The following is an 18,549-nucleotide window of genomic DNA, read 5'->3' as shown; positions in this document are numbered from 1 at the left end:
GAGGGAGAAAGAGGGATTTGAGTGTGGCTGACAGCACTGCATTTAATTTGGGCTGCCAGATCCTTTTTCATTTGACTCCCTCTCAACCAGCTTAGAGGCTGTAGAGGACTTGGAGGCGAAGGTTTGCCAGGATGTCTCAGATTAGCACTGATGTGCCACGTCACACTTTAAGCCGGCCTGTAATTCATGTTCAACAGGGGGATACTCACACATTACACTGTGCTGTGCAGGACGTGATTAATTGACTCACACTCTAATATTGGGTGTAATTTGCCCATCCTCTGATGTGAAACTGACTTCATACTAGACTTACTGTATGTCGCCGTCCCAGGGATGTTATAATGGAGTCTTTGCTCAGAGCTGTGTAATTTCTAAACTGAGGATAGAAGCTCAAGAATGGGGGTAATTGCTTCAGGTAGTCTTTCAACACGATTTTACACAATCTAATAAATAGGGGAAGACTTGATAGGGCCCAATTTTGATATGCATTATTCAGGAATGTAGTAGGTGGTAAACCAAGCAATATTAGTTTAGCCACTTTTTTAAGAAGGAGGGTTTTTTTTGTGTTGCAATTGGAAGTTACAATAATAAAATGATGGTCATACTGTCACATTAATTAGTTATACTTGTGCTTCTCTTTTTCAGACTATGCTCTTCCTGGCTACAGTGGAAGAGGAGGGTCAAGCAGGGGAGGGAAGAAGGGAGTTGGCAGAAACCCTGCTGTCTGCCTTGATAGACAGACACCAGCAACGGCAGACATGGAGAGACAGGTAACACAATGTACCACAGACTCTGTTCCTAACATTGGTCCTCGAAAAACAAATCCCCAACAGATGGGTGAGAGGTAAAGTAAGACACTCTTGACAACAGCCATGATTTTATACACAACATGTATTCATACATTTCGCTATGGGCTGCTCAGAAACCTGTGAAGTATGAGCATCATTAGAAACAAACTAAAGGTAAATATTTTGTGAACTCTCATGAAGGGAAGTGGGGCACAACCAAAACTTTGATGCACACATTTACTTGGACTGCGATAAATTAAAGTTACAACCAAGCATGGAAGGTAAGAACCAGAGCTAGTGACATGTTGAGTGATAGCATGCAACACTGATTGGTTCATGTGCAAGCCTCACTTAAACAGTGGACTCATCATGAATAATAACGTAGTCCTATTTCCATTCAGTGTGCATTCACTTGTGATGTGTAGTTGTTTGTGGTCCTTAGGCCTGGCAGCTATCACAGCTATCACAAGGACACGTGTGTCTTGGATAAGCCCAGTCACTTCCTTCCTTCCAGATAAGGGCAGGGAGTGCACGGATTAGAACACTGGCCATTCATTCAGATAAAGAAGGGACTCTCTCACACACACACACATCTACAAACACAGTGTTATTTTAGCTGTTCATTCTCTCAGTCACTCTCCCCCTCAGCACTAGCAAGGACACACACAAACACTGGCATGCATGTATACACTAGAACTACATTCGCATATGTTTCCCTGCTTATTGTCTTTATCAACAGATTTGACCTCAGTGTCACACACACATTCACACAAATACACACACTTTGGACCAGACATGATCCAGAGCATAGAAGAAGCCAAAGTGCCAGGGGGAAAATCCAGACACTACAAATTCCTGAAAGCCACATCTTTCTTTTAAAAGATGTATGTTAACTTCCTGCATTGTTGTTGCCCCTCATCTTTCCAGGGTGCCCCTCTGTTTTGAGTTGTCCCCCCTAGTTGACCCTTAGCTATGTCCCATCCAGATGAGCCTTGTAAACAGGCTGTTTCCACACACCTTTCTTTGCAGTGTTGACGCCCACCGCCTCACAACTCTGATGTAGGGCCTGCTCTGATAGTGCATTCCAACTGCAGGTGCTGAAAGCTAGAAACCATCTCGCCACATCCACCCCCAACTTAACATCAGCACTGTCGCCCACCATCCTGGTTCCCCCACCACCCACAATGCGATATTACCACCTCCTAACCGTGTCTGAGCCTAGATTTAGCTCCACCCATCCTAAGATCCTGACAACTAGTATCAGAGACCAGGACAGGAAATGCTCAGTCCTTGTCGGCGCAGCAGACATACGTTTACTCTATCAGCAGTGAAAGACTGATTAGATTAGTTTTGGAGGAGGGCAAGTGTCCCACACAATATGTTTGAACTCCAGCTGCTCCCGATACCTCCTCTTCCCTTTACACACATTAAATGTCTATCCCAAACCCCCACTGGCCCCACTTACAAAAAAGCCAGGGGTCATCCTGTCAAGTGGCTGTCAACAGATCTCATTTACACAAAACTAAACACATGGCTGTGTGCAATGTTAAGTGGGACGTACTGGTACTGATTAGAGATCTGCAGCCGATGAGGGTTAAGGATCACCTCGCTAGTTCTTTGTTGAGGAAGAAAAAGTTTGCATTTCTTTATGCATGCAACTAAGAGACAAAGTGAAGTGTATGACATAATCAGACAAACAGTGAGGGATTTTAATTCACTTTAGTCAGAAGTATTCAAACATTCATTTACTTTCATAAAACCACTCACCAAAAGAGTATTTTTGAAATTAATTTGCTGATTCATTTCGCTGTTTTTTTGTTTTGTTTTTTTCTTAGTTTTTATATTGGGCATCCTAATTAGGTTTTCACACAATATGCAACAGGCAGGCTTTTATCATAATGCTGCCTTTTGTTTCCATGGTTTCCATTCAGCATATAATGCTTGCAAAAGGATGGAAAAAGGGGGAAAAAGGCATGATTGATGACTCTTGCTAGAGGCACATAAACATAAACAACCAGCTCTGATTGATTAAGTTTCTCGCTGACTTTTGTTTCTTAAACACCAGTTAAAGCAGCACTCTGTGCGCTGGAACGTGGGTGTGCTAGCTGCCATTTTCTGCCTCCAGGGCATTTTTAGCACTAGGAAGAAGGAAAGAAAGAGAAATTGGACCTGGTGACCAGTGGTTCTTCACAAGTGACTTATAGGCACTCAGAGTGAGTGATGCCTCGTCTCGCCCCGCTAGCAGAAGCAGTCCATTCATTCACTCTGAGCCAACAAAGTTATGAGAGCTTTTTTATTCTTATGAGCTTTTCTGGTAACTGGGTTTTCCAGATGCACATGGTGAATTCTTTGATAGATGCTGCCCTCCGTGTCCCTTTGGTAAATGCCCCGTGAGTGCCCTGAAATAGATGGATTATTATGTGGGTGGGTGACTGTACCGTAGCAGAGCAGTTATGTATGCCACACAGGAAGTGCAGATTGAAGAGCAAGGCACAACCTCCAGGGAACAGGCCTATTAGGATAGGAAATGACACATCTCAGTGGCACCAAAACTATAGAGACTCAAAACACTTGGTACTCGGGTTAGAAAATACATATATCTTGTTTAACGCAAATAAAGGTAAAGAAGGATTTGGGAGTACATACACACAAAATACAAAATAGTTTTATTTTCAAAAGTGTGATATTTTACTTACAGTTGTTACTTGGTGTGATGCTATATTGAATCTGTATTATTACAGTACAGCTACCTTTGAACCCGCTGGATGAGATGACCTCATGGTGACCTTCCAGAGCCTAGAGGTCACTGCTCTGACCAACAAAAAAAAAAAGCTTTGTCACAGCCGGCGAGCAAACACTGAAGGGAACAGCTGCGAGTTTTGTACTGACCATGCAAACTGCTGTAGGCTTTGTAAGGTCATTATATGATAATGAAAATCATTACAGAATTACATGGGGGTTTAGGACATGAGAGCAGCGGGGAGGGGAGGGGAGGGCCACATTGGGTTTGATAAATGGACTGTGAAGGTGCCCATCTGGCCCTCTCTATGGCTTTTTCTTCCTGCTCTTTTATCCACTCTCGTCCTTTACTACCCCTCTTTCATTCCCCTCCACTGTTCTCCAGTGGGCCAGTGTAAAAGCAAGCAGGCCTGTAGTGAAAGATTAACAGAGTGCAAACCCAACTCACCTCTGTGGAGGAGAAAAGAAGAGGGGAGACAGGCAGAGGTGTTTATGACCCAAAGCAGGGTTTGTGAATGACTTGGCAAATCCTGTCCTCCCATGGTCTCAGTGTGGGCCGGTAGGAGAGTAGGCAGCCCTTGACCTTTGGCATCAGAAACAGTTGGACAGCGCAGGATGTGTGAATCGCTGTAGTTTGGAGGCATGTATATGTTCATTGTTTATTTGGCTTTGGTGGTAATACATGACAAGGTTTATAATAATGCATTTAGATTGTACCATAGAACTGCTCTTCCTCAGATTAGAGACGGGAGAGACAGATGCCCATTGCAATCAAGTTTGTAATTTGTTTTATTTTCACATAGTTTGAACATATGTTTTATTTCAGATCATTTTTTAACTTATACGTTTCTTTTGAAATGGAAACCATTTAAATGTCTAACTTAATTATTATTAAGCAAATCTCCTTGTCTAATTTTATTCCATTCCGGTCACCCTTTAGACAAGAAGTTGACCCACATCGTACAGGTTAGGGTGTCACTATAATAGCTGTATGCTCCGAATCTCTGGCACAGTACATCTGTTGCCTGTGTTTATTACTTTTCTCCAACTTGTTGAGCGTTAGTGAGGTCTTTATAACAAGACAAAGGCAACATCAGCTGACATGGCAAGCAGAGCCAAAGGACACAGAAGGAGGTCCATGTGTCCACAGCTGCACTCATCACTCAGCTGTCCAGCTTGACCCATGACCCTGTAGGGCTGTCTCCCAGCCTCCATCAGCTTTATATTTCCTGCCATTGTCATCCTCTCTTGTCCTCACCTGGACAGGGCACTGCTACACAAAAGGCCTAGTCTGTCATCAAAACCAAGGGTCACTGGGGGCCAGCGGAGGGGCCAGAAAGCAGAGGCTGTGCCCAGCCGGGGTTGACCCCACCAGTGATGTCAGCTACCACTTGCAACCCTGTGGAGACGCATAGAGACAGAGGAAAAAGGAGAGAGACCTTCGTTGGCTGGCACTTCATTCCAGGAGTGGTGACATTTCCTTTGTGTTATCCTTGACAGACCCCACCCCGATTCATACACTGGGGTGGGACAGGGAGTTAGGAGACAATGGAGGTCCCCTGTCCCAGATGGGAGTAGGAAAGGTTGTCAGTGTCGTGTCCACAATAAAGATGGACAGACCACAGCCTTGTCTAATGTGCCCAATGACCTCCTTAAAGCCTTAGAAATGGAGGTACCATACTGCAGTAATGCTATCATGCCATAGTTAACTTTCTTTCTTTATATACTCAAGGCTTTGTGTAGCTACAGGTTCCCATAGACTTATAGTAGTCGTCATCTGTTCAGATTTCACAGCAGAAGCGATTGGGTGGGGTTTCTGAAAATGTAGATTGTAGACAATCATCCATGCCTTCCTTTCAGTGTGTGAAATCTGACTGGTTATTGTGTGGATATGTTTTGGATACAGGAGTTTGTGAGGTACAGTTAAGAGAATGTGGCATTAAGATGTTAATTAGCAGTTTTAATAAGCAAGACTGTGGTTTTGACTGGCAACATAAACATTCTGGTTGGTGGCAGGTCAGGCCGGGCACGTTGTCAACCGGGCTTGTGTGATGTAAATTGCAACCAGAGGTGACAGGTTAATCAGATCTCTCAGACAGCAGCCTCATATATTTCTCTTCACATCACCTACACAAAAGCAGTCCTGTTTTGCGTGTAGAACTGACAGAGGGAGCTCAGTTTGTTTCCGTTGGCGTGAGTTGCCAGCCAAAAGTTTAATTGGCTACGTCGTTGTTTCTCTTTACCTCAGGGGTTTGCTCATGGTAATAGTGGGCAAACACCTGTGTGTGTGGTGGGTGGAACTCTCATCACACAATTATGTTCTTTATCTGTGTTGTATGCGTGTCTTTTTCTTTGTACCACCTACTTTTGCCGTCATCGACATTGCTGTGTTTACTTGGTTCAGGGCACAGGTTTACTTGGTTCGGGGTTCAGGGAGAAGAAAACAAATAAGTACATGTCATCTGTCTCTTTCATCGCCGGCCAGCCTGTAATTAGCTCAAGCACGGTGGTTAGCCTAAGACGCTGTCGTCTAATTTGTCTGTCTTTATCTAAAACATGTCTGTGTGGTCCCTTAGACCGGTTACATGCGTGCAGCGAGATCGCCTGTGGCTTGGGTGTTTGTGAGGTGTATGTTTGTGTGTGCTTGATTGTAAATTATGAATTCTTCTCTCATGCACCCGCCCCTGTTTAGCAATCAGTCAGTTATGCATGACATGTCCTGACCTCAGCAGAACCTCACAGCTGCTGTTACTGTAGCAATCTCCCTCCCATCCTAGTTAGCTCCCAGGCTGGAAAGTACTTCAGAGTATGTCTTATTCTTGCAGGAATGTACTTTGAACAAGATTACTGATGATGCTGTTTATTTACCTGACTGTAGTTACTGTACAAACAAATTCTATGATTGGAACAAACTTACATCATGAATAAGACAAGTAACCTCTGTCGAAAAAAGCTCAAAACTTATATTTACAATCTTGTTTTTTATTAAGTCCTGTTGTTATTTCTCGTATTTGTTTTGTATTGTTTTCTTTAGATAATAACTTAATGATTTGTTTTTATTAATATTATCTTTTTTTATTTATTTTAGCTCTCTTGTTTTAACACTGCCGCTGTCCTTGATTTTTTTTCTCTTTTCTCATTCTAGTTGAATGCTCAATAAATAAAGTTTATTGTTTGTATTTATTATTACTACCTGTGTAAATATTCACTTACCTATCTATCTTGCCTGGATCTCAAACAAGTCAGTAATTATCTGTTGAGGTACATGCTTTATCTCGTTTTGTGGTTAGGTGTGGGAATGGACAGCTCGCAACTGGCAAGAATCAGTACCGCAGTCTCTCTTTGTTAGATTTCTCGCTTATCCTTGACTGAGTCACAAATGCATCAAATTGCTCACAGATTTTAATGGAAACAGTCATTTCATAATTATGCATTTCACAGTAACAGCTTGGCAATGCAATGTGGCGCAGAAAGGGAGAAAGAGATAGTTAAAAATGTCATTAAAAGTGCCACAGACATTTAAACACACTTGTTGCAGAGACAGTTGCCCATTAAATGCTGCCTTTTTAATATGGAAACAAGATTTGTGTTTGGAAAAGACAATGTGGTAAAGGGAGGAGGGGAGGGGATTGGTTTGGGCCTGTTTTACTGGTAGTCAGGAAAACCAGGACATTCCTTCTGGTAAAACCCAACATCCCAGAGAGCTGATAGAGCATGATTAGGTGAGGATATGTGGCAGGCATGTGAAACAAACATCACGAACATAGCATTGTGGGTTGGCGGAGGGTGTTCTCACCAAAAACACCGTCATTACAGTTCATCTCATCTAAATCCTGTTTGTTCTTGGTTGGATACCAGTTCTCCTTAAAACATTAAGTTAAAACTTGACCAATTTAGGATTTATATGCTGAAATTTTGCACGTGTAAAAAAGTGTTTGTGTGTGGTTAAGTTAAGCTAATCAACACAAGTAGAACCATGAGTGTAGGCCTCAGTAAACATGCAGACAGTCTGCATATCAGATGCTTGTAAAGTTTCACAGTGTTACAGCTACTTGTTTGGAGGTTAAACATTTCTCTGCTGGGTTTGGGTCTTTGCTATTTAATGTCTATATTACACAATTAACCGAAGGAATGTATGTTGTGTTTAAACCCACGCACATTCTACATGCATGCACACCACATGCTCCATCCTTTCCCTTTTTCTCTACCACAACCACCCCACCTGGGCGCCCAACCCACACACACACTCACCCGCCCCTCCTACTCTATATACACATCTTTCTTCCCTCCTCTGTTAATTATAACCTACACCGCTGGAACACTTCATTTCATATCAAGCATATTGTCTCTTCAAGGCTGGCAGGCAGGTCATAAATTATCCTGAAGGTGAGGATGGAAGTTGGAGGAGATAGTTATGAAAATTTCATCTGTCTGCCGTAGCGGCCGCAGCTGCTCCTGTCACCAGCCGTGTGCTGGAGGAATTACACCGGGTCAGCGTTTGTGTGTATGTGCGTGGGTGTGTTCTTCATTTTGTGCATATGCGTAGGTACATGAACACGTGAACAGTTACAATGTGCACGTATATACAGCACTCACCCGTGCAAATCTTTTGTGTATCTCCACATTTGTCCCTGTGTGTGTCGCTGGGCCAGTGTGTACATCGGGTTGGCCAGGTAAGACCTGCCTGTCAGTGTGTGGAACATCTCTGGCGTCCCTGTCACCCCAGGGCCCCCAGCTCTGCCCTGAAGCAGGGAGGCTGGGAGGGGGGACAAGCTCGCAGGGCGGTCCCCAAGCTGTCTCTGTTCATTACCGCTACAGAGACGGGACGTGGCCGGCAGGTGGCCAGACCTTTAGTCCTTACCTACTGTGATCATCTGCTGCTCCACTCTGTGTATGTGTGTCTGCGTGGGTGGGAGGGTGTGCCAGCATGTTTAAGAAAGAAAAAGAGTCAGAGGAAACCCATAACTTATGTATTTGAGCAGGCAAGTGCATATTTTATGTTTGACCTATGAATGTGTGTTTGTGTCTCTGACACATTATTGCATTGAAGCAATCTGCCTGTGTATGCACATCTCTAAATGGCTACGCTTACATATTTACAAATGTACAGAAATTCTGCATTTGGAGAAACTGGAGTGCTGTAGTGGCACTTTTCTTGACAGAGCGCAGAGCAGTTCTTCTCGACAGACAGCTACTCCAAGTGGCAATTAGTAAGAAAAGAAAAACAGTAAAACTACCCCCTCATCCTCTCCTATGTCAATCTGCAGTTTCCTGCAAAAATTCTATTAGGGCCAAAGTCCATAGCTGTTAATTACAATTCTAACTAGCTTGCCTCCTGACGAATGGATGGCTTCAGCAGCGATGTAGGATAAAAGGGATATCAGCGATTTCACTTCCCTGTACAAAGGCTGCCTCTGAAATGGGTCATCAATCCCACAGTGATAAATGTCTGGTGGAGTAATGACTCTCTTATCGGCGCCGGATTACTGCAGATATTTGTAATTAGTGTAGCCACACAAGTCCCCGACAGATGTTTTTGAGGCGGCACAATATTGAAGCCTTGTTTTAGTGCTAAATGGGAACTTTCTGCAAAGAATAGAGATAGTTAGAGCTATTGTGTTGCAGCAGACATAGGTGAATCTGGAGAGCCGAGGTGCTGTTTCGTCAGTGTGAATGTGTGTATGTGTTCACACACCTCTACGGTGCATACAAATATATATATATATGGAGCCAAATGTTCACACATGCACTCACACACATACTTGAGCTCATGACCTGATAGCTAAATACACAGCCTGAGGTCCATCCTTTAGATATTGAGCTCAGCCGTCACATGACTGTGAGAGCCAGGGGGCTCCTCTTCTCCTCCTGTTCTTCCTCCTCCTCCACCTCCTCCTAGCCCAGCCCCAGAGGTAGCCACTGCTACGCCAGGGGGAGTGAACGATTCACTTTTAACTTCCATTTCTCCTGTTTTGGGTCGAGGTTCGCTAGCCGCCCTGAAGTTTTTTCCTTCTTCCTCCTCTTCCAGCTCTCATGAAATCACAATGTGATGTATTCAGCCTGAGGTGTAGCTCTATTCACAATGCAGTTTGACACTACGAAGCCTTGCTCCCCTCTGCTTTCACAGTGCATCTGTACAGACGGGCTGCTGACAAGTCTCTACCAGTAACACAATTGTCCTGGCCGTTGACAGTATATTAAACACGAAAGATGTTTAGTGTGTATACTAAACATCATTCGTGTTTAATATACTTAAAAAGGCAGACTTGCGTTTGATTAATTCCTGTCTCTGTCTATAAATATGTGTGTATAAATATATATTTATTGTAGACAACTGCTGCCAATGAACCCTTTGTGTCTAGATTTCACATTGGTTGAGGGCTGTGTTCTGTTGCCAAAATATACACTCACCCGACCGACTGTCCGACACACCCACAAACGTATACACACATACACAGCCTGCCCGCCACTGACAGACGTGTAAGCAGATGCAGCCAGAACTGGTAATGGCAGGTGATTATAAGTGGCACACATGCCAAACTAATTAAACCCCTGGGTTGACAGCAGCATTTGGTAGCACTGGCATTCTGGCATGCTGGCATTAGAATAATTGTAGCAGCAGCACATTTCACCTGCGAGACTGCAGCTAACAACGTCATTTATTTTACAGCAGGCTCTATCGGATGTTGCTACAGAGGCTCGAGTTAGCCTGCTTTAGGTTGACATGTATGGCAACCTCTAGCACAGATGGTCTGTGTGTTTGTGCCACACTATTGCTTTTTTTTTTTTTTTTTTTTTCGCTTGCGGGTATATTGTGTCTATATTTTACACAGTTAAACAGTGCAACAATGATTCATTGAGTTTAAATTGAAAATTTGAATCAAAACACTTTCTTTTTCTGAAGATATAAATATAAAATGTGCAGATGAGCTTGTGATTACACTACTACTACTACCATAATAAAGTTTATAAAGATCTGACACAAACACACATGAAAACATAAACCCACACACATCTTTACGTATATACATGCAGTACAATTTTCCAATATTTCCATGCTGTACATAAACACATGCTACAGGGGTAATATGACTATTTATTCAAACACTTCCAAACATACATGCATTTGTGTATTGTAGATGATAAAACGTTTAATCAAAGTATGTATATACTATGTAGTATACTGTATATGTATGTATGTATGTATGTAAGCTGGAAAGAAGACACGTTCGTCTAAAACACTGACTTTTTTAGAAGTGATTTGAAGGAGGACACAGCGTCATTCAGCCTGATTTCTTCAGGCAGACTGACCCAGCTCTGCATGTCCCCCAATCAGGACGCAGCAGCAGGCAGGCAGGCAGGAAGGAGACAAGGACAGGAGGACGGGTCTCTTAGTCTATTCACTTCTCAGGTCATCACTTCTCCAGCTGGAGGGCTGGAGCTCAAAGGTCAGAGCTATGCCAAGAGGCCAAAAATGCCACCAGGAGGCCCACCTGCACACCGCACGTACACCTCTGTCATGTACTGAAACACACTCGTACACACCTGGATGGTTGAGTAAGAGTTCTGACATACCTTCAGTTCTGTGGAAACTAGTCTGGCTGTAACCGACTTGACTGATTCATGTGATTGCCTTGTGCTATGCAGCAGGTGTGGCTAGGCCAGGTGCACACTGTGCTGCATCACAAGGTGTGTGCACTCAAGGCGAGAGGTAAATCAGATACAGTATCTGTTAGTGTAGTTAGGAGTGAGTGGCAAGGTATGCAAGGTCATCGCATGTCACTGTCAGATTTATGGGCTGTGGCGTGGCGTATAATATGCTGTTATATGATCTCCAACTAAGACCATAGACAACTATTTTCTAGTATTTCCTTCCTGTAAATCACAGTGGTGACAAATAGGGTGCATCCAGCTCACATATTTCCCCATAGGCTGCGCTGTCTTGTCCACTTGGACATAATTGCTTACTTGCTTTACTGCATATATATCACTTGCTAAAACATCACTTACACTTTTCAGGTTTTATTGCAGATGCACAGACTGTGTTCCTTCTCGATGGCTACAGTACTGTGTTAAGCTGGTTGTAGAAGAAGTGAAAAATCAGCTCTTTGAAGGCACAAGTGCCCGATGGCAGCTGATAGCTGGGGCTTAGTGGATCCTCATTATGTGCTGTAGCAAGCTGATTAAAACATTTGATTTGTTCCCAGTGTGTGTGTGTGTGTGTGTGTGTGTGTGTGTGTGTGTGTGTGTGTGTGTGTGAGTGTACAGTAAAGTGCCTGTGTGTGCATGCGCATGTGTGGAAGAGTAGGCCTTCTGGCTGCTGCGGTGTGTTATCTGTTTTTTCAACCTTGTCATACTAATTAGAGTCCATATTTACTTACATTCTCTTTTTGTTTTCTGCCCTCGATAGGCATCTGTGAGCGCCGCTGCCTATGCTGTTCTCATTAACAAACTGATGATGTGTGATAGGTCTATCTAGTGATGATACAGAGAGCTTTTTCCAAAAAAAGAGGTCATGATACAAATGTTGTCAGCTTTATGCAACCACAAAGTATTATGTTCTTGTTATCAGTGACAGTGTGATTGTAATTTTGCCAGTGAATGTTGTGTGGAAACATTCCACGTTCAAATGAAAGTCAAATTAAAAATAAAACGTATTAACAATAATTTGTTTCAGAACTTTATTAAATTGTATTATTGCCCCATGATGAACTAAGTCACTGGTTCTCAACTTGAAGATGAGAGATTGACATAAAAAGATGAAAAAGAAAGAAAGAAAGAAAGAAAGAAAGAAAGAAAGAAAGAAAAGGGAAGGAAAAGCTCTTTGCATGGCTTTCAAAAAACCCATATTCATAGCACAAACAGCTACATTTGCTAGCAGAATAGACAGTTATAACCAATATCCACATGGCCCTTTAAACATCATGTCTGAAAAACATAGACGTAAAACAACTCCATGTTCCACATTTCCACCCCTCTATTTCTAGTTCCTTCTGGGTTGCTGACTCCATGAACAGTTTACCAGTGGTGACCTTTCTCAAGTTACTGATCATGTTCTCTGCACGGGTCACTCACCGCATGTTATCGAAGCAAAGACGGATGGGCCTGACCACACCCTGACACTGCTGTTGGCTTTTTGGAAACGCTGTTTCTGATTAACCAAACCGCTTCACTTAACTAAACTGGTGACAGCACAATCAAAAACATTATTATGCGTGCCCGTGTGTGTTAGAGAGACATAGACCAATGTACAATAGATTTTGTAAATGGTTAAACTGAACAGGAAACTGTGTGAGGATACATGGTGGGGTGAGCAGAGAAAATCACCGACAGCTGAGTTTTATATGGGGGAGGTGGGTGGTAGGGTGTTTGGGGGTGTGAATGGTTTTATGAGTGTGAGTGACTGATTCCCAGACACAGAGCACAGTGCATCCTGAATGGGTAAATGGCATTTATTCAGCCGGTTAGTCTGGGAAAACATATGGTGCCATTTGGAGGCCCAGACTGGTGCACGCTGTTCTCCTGTAATTAGACTGGCCCAGCAGAGCAGCTACATAACTGCTTCAGGATAACCGCCCTACTGTAACCTACGGTGCTGCTGCCACCCAGCCCTGGCTGTAGCACAGGACCAGCATACCACATTACACATCCTGTTAACACACTGTTCAACACCAGTGAACACCAGTGACACCACAGCTTTGGCAGCTGCACATTTGTACTGAGAGCCAGATTTACTGTACGTATGTGACAGTACAAACAAAAAAAAGTAAAAGCCTTAAAGTGAACTTAAAAATGTGCCACTCAGCAGTGGTATTTCAGAATTATGGTGACGTTTGTTACTAAAATTGTAATAATTGTCTTCATTTCTACAAAGGCTGAAGCAGGGGTCATTAAATACACTTATGAGAAAATGAAAAACATGGATTCACATAAAAACAAGAGAAATATCGCTTCTAAAAAACTAAAGCTGCTGCAATATAAATGCCAAATCAAAGCATATCTGTAGCACATTAGCAGCTCAGTGAATGTCAAGTTCAAGTTTAATGACCGCATGGCTGCAACTCCCGGTCCACTCTTTGTTTGGTCAGATATTGCATTATTTTATATGTTATATAACATTTGTTATTGCTTTTCTTTATTATTATAGTTATATAGATGTTTCTATAGACGGTTTGATTAAAATTCCTCCTGCCTACAGAGACAGCCTTAGTTTAATATACCTATGTATATTTGAACCTGGGCAGTGTGGTGGCTCAGTGGTTTGGTCTGTTGCCTGTGTGGAGTCTGTGTGCATGTACTCACCTTGTTTGCCTGGGTTTACTGTAAAAAAAAAATGAAAACTCTAAATTTGTAAATGTGATTGTTGTTGTCTGTAGAGTGTATGCATTTTGGCCATGTGACAGACCAGCAACCTGCCCAGGATGTAGATCACATCTTGCACAATGTGCACTGGGCTAAACCTGTGCTCTCTTGTAAACATAAATCATATATAAAGATAGGACACCTTTTCTCTCGTTTTCTTTCTCGTCTTTGCTCTTTTTTTTTTTTTTTTTAATCACTACCCACCCTCCTTCCATCAGGATCAGTGGAGCAGATTGTGGGTCGAAGGCGTGGGTTGTGTTGGCAGGGCTGTGGGGGCGTCAGCTGGGCTGTTGTCCCGTCAGGGGGGAACAGGCTGGCAGCCCGGCGGGAAGGCCCTGTTAAAGATACACTGCTGGGAATCGGACTGAGCCAGTGCTTGGTCCAAACCACGCACGCACACATCAACACACACACCAGGGGGGATTGGTAAGGAAAGTGGTGGGGGTGTCCAAACCTGGGATAAAGACATTTCCTCCCTCATTTATAAAATCTGACACCACCAGTCTGCCCTCTCCTCCTCCCTTATCAACATCCCTTCACAAAGATCACACACACACACAATGCAGTCAGGAAATGAATATATGATTTTTTTTTCTCTTTCTGACAAGAATGTATGCTCTTGATAGTTCATTTTACACAAAACTTGATATCATTGTTTCATTTAGGATACGTATATGCATGCATATATATATTTATATAAAATATATGTGTGTTTAAAGGAAAGGATATTTTGCAGCGGGTGTTTGTTCTACTTCTGTCCAACCCAGGCCTCCTTTGACCAAATTTGGATTTTGTGGCTCCAGTAAACACCAAATTGGCAACAAGCGGTAAAGCTACCCTACAGTTTCAAAATATCCTTTCAGAAACCTACATAGACCTATGTGCAGAGCCACAGATACATCTCTGCTTAAGTCAGTGTGTAAATCATTATACATGATTTAAATATACCAGTGAGGCTGGAGGACATTTAAGTGCACAGAAAGCATTGTCCCATCTCTCTACACATTCAAGACCTAACATGTACGGCTCCATGGGCACGCACACTTTACAGTACAGTTACATACTGTACTACATACTGTCTGTGTCCAGAAGGGGCTATCTGCATAGCATGCTATTCTCTTGTTGTCTGTTTAGCAAGTACAGCATGTGAGAGCACTGCCAAATTTGCATATGCCGCCATGTATATTTCAGCAGTGTTTAAGACACACATCACCGGCAGTGAATTATGCATGGGGCTGGTACAGTGGAGGTGCTTGTTTTATGTACTTGTGAAGGGAAATTGGACTGTGTTTTCTTCTGCTCATGACGCTAAAGGCCCAAGGCCCATTAAAGCACACAGGGCAGGTAGAGTCTAAATGGACTGGCGTGTACATCGTATTCCCCTCTAACAAAGGCGGTCTGGCATAGGGAAAGGCGTTAGACAGGTTCTGACAGCTAGGTAATAGGATTCCCACCTCTCCAAAGGGACTGACTGAGGTGCTGTTGTAGTATCCTTGTAGACCACTCTGTCTTTTTATATGTGAATGTGCATGTGTGTTTGTTAAATGCGGTGCTGTGGCAGAGATGAGTGACTGAATAATTCAAAATCTGGCATGTCTCACAAAATGATGCAAACCCGTGCATGGATTGTCAGTGGGAGGAATAGAGTGTTGCAGTAAAGACAGCCTAAAAGGCTCTTATGCATTATAAACAAGCCTTTTGAAACTGTTTTCTCATATGCAAATGCAACACACACATGCTGCAAAGGCTTAATATGAATCTCTCTCATTCACTGCAAATCCAAATGAGGCATAGGGCTGTTTATGTTTATATTGTGCATGCGACTGCTAGAAGAGGATGGAGAGGTGTCGGTCGAAAACACATGAAAGATACAATAAAAGACACAATTGTGCTGCTATCAATGTTTACTTCAAAGAAAGAGCAGTTAGAGCTGCGGCTCTGCCTGCACACGGCACTCGTGTTCATAAGCCTCTTCTGGACTAAGGGAATAGGCTGCAGAGGATGAGCATCATTAGATATGTCATTTAAGACACCTATCCTCTCCCACTGCTCTATATTTATCCACTTGCAGGTCTCTAACAGGCCCTTAGGTCAACACATTGTGTCCCTACCTGTCAGCTCAGCAGTGGACGGGACATATGTGGTGGATAGAGACAATATGAAACCACCTGCTAGTCACCCTGCCCTCTCCTCTCCTTTCCTTTCAGCTCTCCTGCTATCTTCTACTCCTCTTCTCTTTGCCTCACCTTGCCACTGGATGCATTTGTGACAAATCATATATTCCTGTCATAGCTGCCTTGTTTAGGTTGGCTTGGTACCAGTGAATCTGCTATTTATAGAGTTCGTTTTAGCCACCTCTGCGTGGTAAATGATGATAAGCCCAGCCTGTAATAAACAATCTCGTAAACAGCTCTGCAGCTCAGCCCTTAATGGCCTTAGGGGCTTGTAAGAGCTTTATAACACATTTATTACCCTTTTTAATGGCTGAGAAGCTGTGAGCCATAACATAAGCTAACACTAATTTAATTTCCTGACATATATTGGCTATATGTTGTCTTTAGGTTTTGGTTATTTGGCCGACTTGATAGATTTCATACCTAGTCCTATTTTGGTCTTGCTTAATGCATTGTGACACTAAAGAGAACTATATTCAACACTTGCCTCAATTATTTTGCCACTTGGTATTCAGAGTCTGGTAAGAGAAGAGGAGAAACCATTACTTTGTTAGCCAAAAGCACACATTCACTCAGAACAGACGAAAGGGCCAGCATGGGGAATAGAGATATTTGATGTTGAATCTCCCCCTATTTACAGTAGGATGCCTGAATAAACGTGTTCAGAAGCTGGAAAGCAGCATTATGACCCATAACCCTGAGGTATTTGAAATGGAACAGCAGGACTTACTTTGAAAAAGAATAGGAGATGTGCTCTGGGCTCACTGTTTATACCTTGATGTGATTTGGACTGAAATATATATATATAAAAAAAAAAGCCTGTTTATCTGTTCTTTTCCGTTCGTCCATGGCTGAAGATTGCAGGGTTTAGGAAAGGGAAGCTATTCAGATACATTACACTGCTGGCGGTACTTGGAAAAAAAGGAAATCTCGTCTTTTGTTTCAGTATCTAAAGCTGGTAGAACATTATTCTACAAGTATTATTGTAAAAGTTTTCATTATGTTATTAGCTATTTACCCGTTTTTCTTGTCATCGCTGTTCAGTGTTCAAACCAGATTTTAGTAGTTTTGTCTTAAGTGCCATTGCAATCCTCATAACCATGGTATTAAATTTGAGAGATCTAATAGGTAAGAGTGGACCTTTGTACAAGGTACAGATTTTCCATCACACAAGTGCCCTTTCTGCAACATTTTCCCATTATGGTTTATTAAACTAACTCTGGGGCCAGGGTATCTACTTTTTTCAGTGCGTCTTTCTACAAATACCAATTTCAACCCTTCCTCAATTATTCCTTTGTCTGAAAAGAAGCAAGGTATCAATCTTTTATGTTTTGGAAAAATCTGATGAGTGCTATTTGCCGGACCTCCTGCTCGACAGAGATTGTGGAGCTGGCGTGGGGAGTGAAACACGAAATTGCAGAGTAAATCAATACTGGGCCAGTAATGTTAGGGGGGATCCCCTTTCAAAGAACTGAGCTGAATTTGTACGCCTTATGTTTTTGATCTCTTACTGTACTCATTTCATTCCAGGCGCTGTTGTTATCATAGTTGCTGTTGTTTGTATGTTATTTTAGCTTCTTTCCCAAGTAGCTATTTTGCAATTTGGACAAAAATACAGTTAAAGGCCCATCTGTTTCCAATGCTCCTAACGTCAGACAGATGGGATCTGACTATTGAAGCCATACCAGGATTCTGGCAGGTTAGAGGCTTCAGTAATGAACATGCTAAATATGCGACCAGGCTGATTTCATCATAACAAGGCCTGTATGGGCTAGAATGGGTAAATGTTCTTTTTCATGAAGTTAAGCTGTCGCACTTTAGCCTTGGCGATAGTCCTAGAGAAATACAGCATTCGTATTCGTCCCTACTAGTGCAAGTTGCAGTTGTCGTTCCGTGCTTCGGTCTCCCGAGACTGCAGTTAAGGTTTCATTGTTGACAAACGGAAAATGGTCTGGTATTCCACAGTCACAATTTGTCAAAACATGATGGTACAAAGTGATGAAGGCTCAATATGCACACATATGTCATTTTATTCCAATATTCTTTTATTTCAAAAACAGCTTATTTATATTCTTGTTCATATGTATTAAAAGTTTTTAGCATAACACCTCAAAGTAGTATGAAAGCACATCTTTTCAGCATGAGAAGCCCTGCCCTAACCGCTAAACCTGACAACGTTGGTTAGTATTTTGTGAGACATGCAATCCTGATTCTGACTGAGCTTTACTGGGCCACTGTAAAGACCACAGTACTTTACAGAGACCACTGCAACTTTTGAAGAGTCATGGGATTTGTCACATGCTTTCACTTTCAAACTCCCTCACATTAAGCTTCAAACCACTGACCCTATGCTTGCCCAATTATAAATGTCAAAGAAAACCTCACAAAACACATCACACTGATCCCTTATGCGTAGTGCACGTGGGTAAACAGGTTGGCCACAATCATGTGTGCTGTTATAGAGTAGTCGTCTTACTTCCTGTCTG

At 42.6% G+C, this 18,549-nt stretch overlaps 1 protein-coding gene across 4 annotated transcripts in view; it reads left to right on the top strand.

Annotated features, from left to right (window-relative positions):
- fto (FTO alpha-ketoglutarate dependent dioxygenase) overlaps positions 1-18,549 on the top strand; it is a 114,680-nt gene that overhangs the window by 51,273 nt on the left and 44,858 nt on the right. For 3 of the 4 annotated variants that reach the window (XM_027281324.1, XM_027281323.1, XM_027281325.1), the window contains exon 8: positions 646-770. In XM_027281324.1, the coding sequence (XP_027137125.1) occupies positions 646-770 (125 nt within the window). Of the gene's footprint in view, positions 1-645; positions 771-11,937; positions 14,620-18,549 lie in introns of those variants that run through there. The other variant, XM_027281326.1, reaches the window with a different exon arrangement.

This window comes from Larimichthys crocea, chromosome VIII (genome assembly GCF_000972845.2).
Source record: "Larimichthys crocea isolate SSNF chromosome VIII, L_crocea_2.0, whole genome shotgun sequence".
NCBI lineage: Eukaryota > Metazoa > Chordata > Actinopteri > Sciaenidae > Larimichthys > Larimichthys crocea.
The sequence above is the reverse complement of the archived record's forward strand: the minus strand, read 5'-3'. Positions and strand labels throughout refer to the sequence as shown.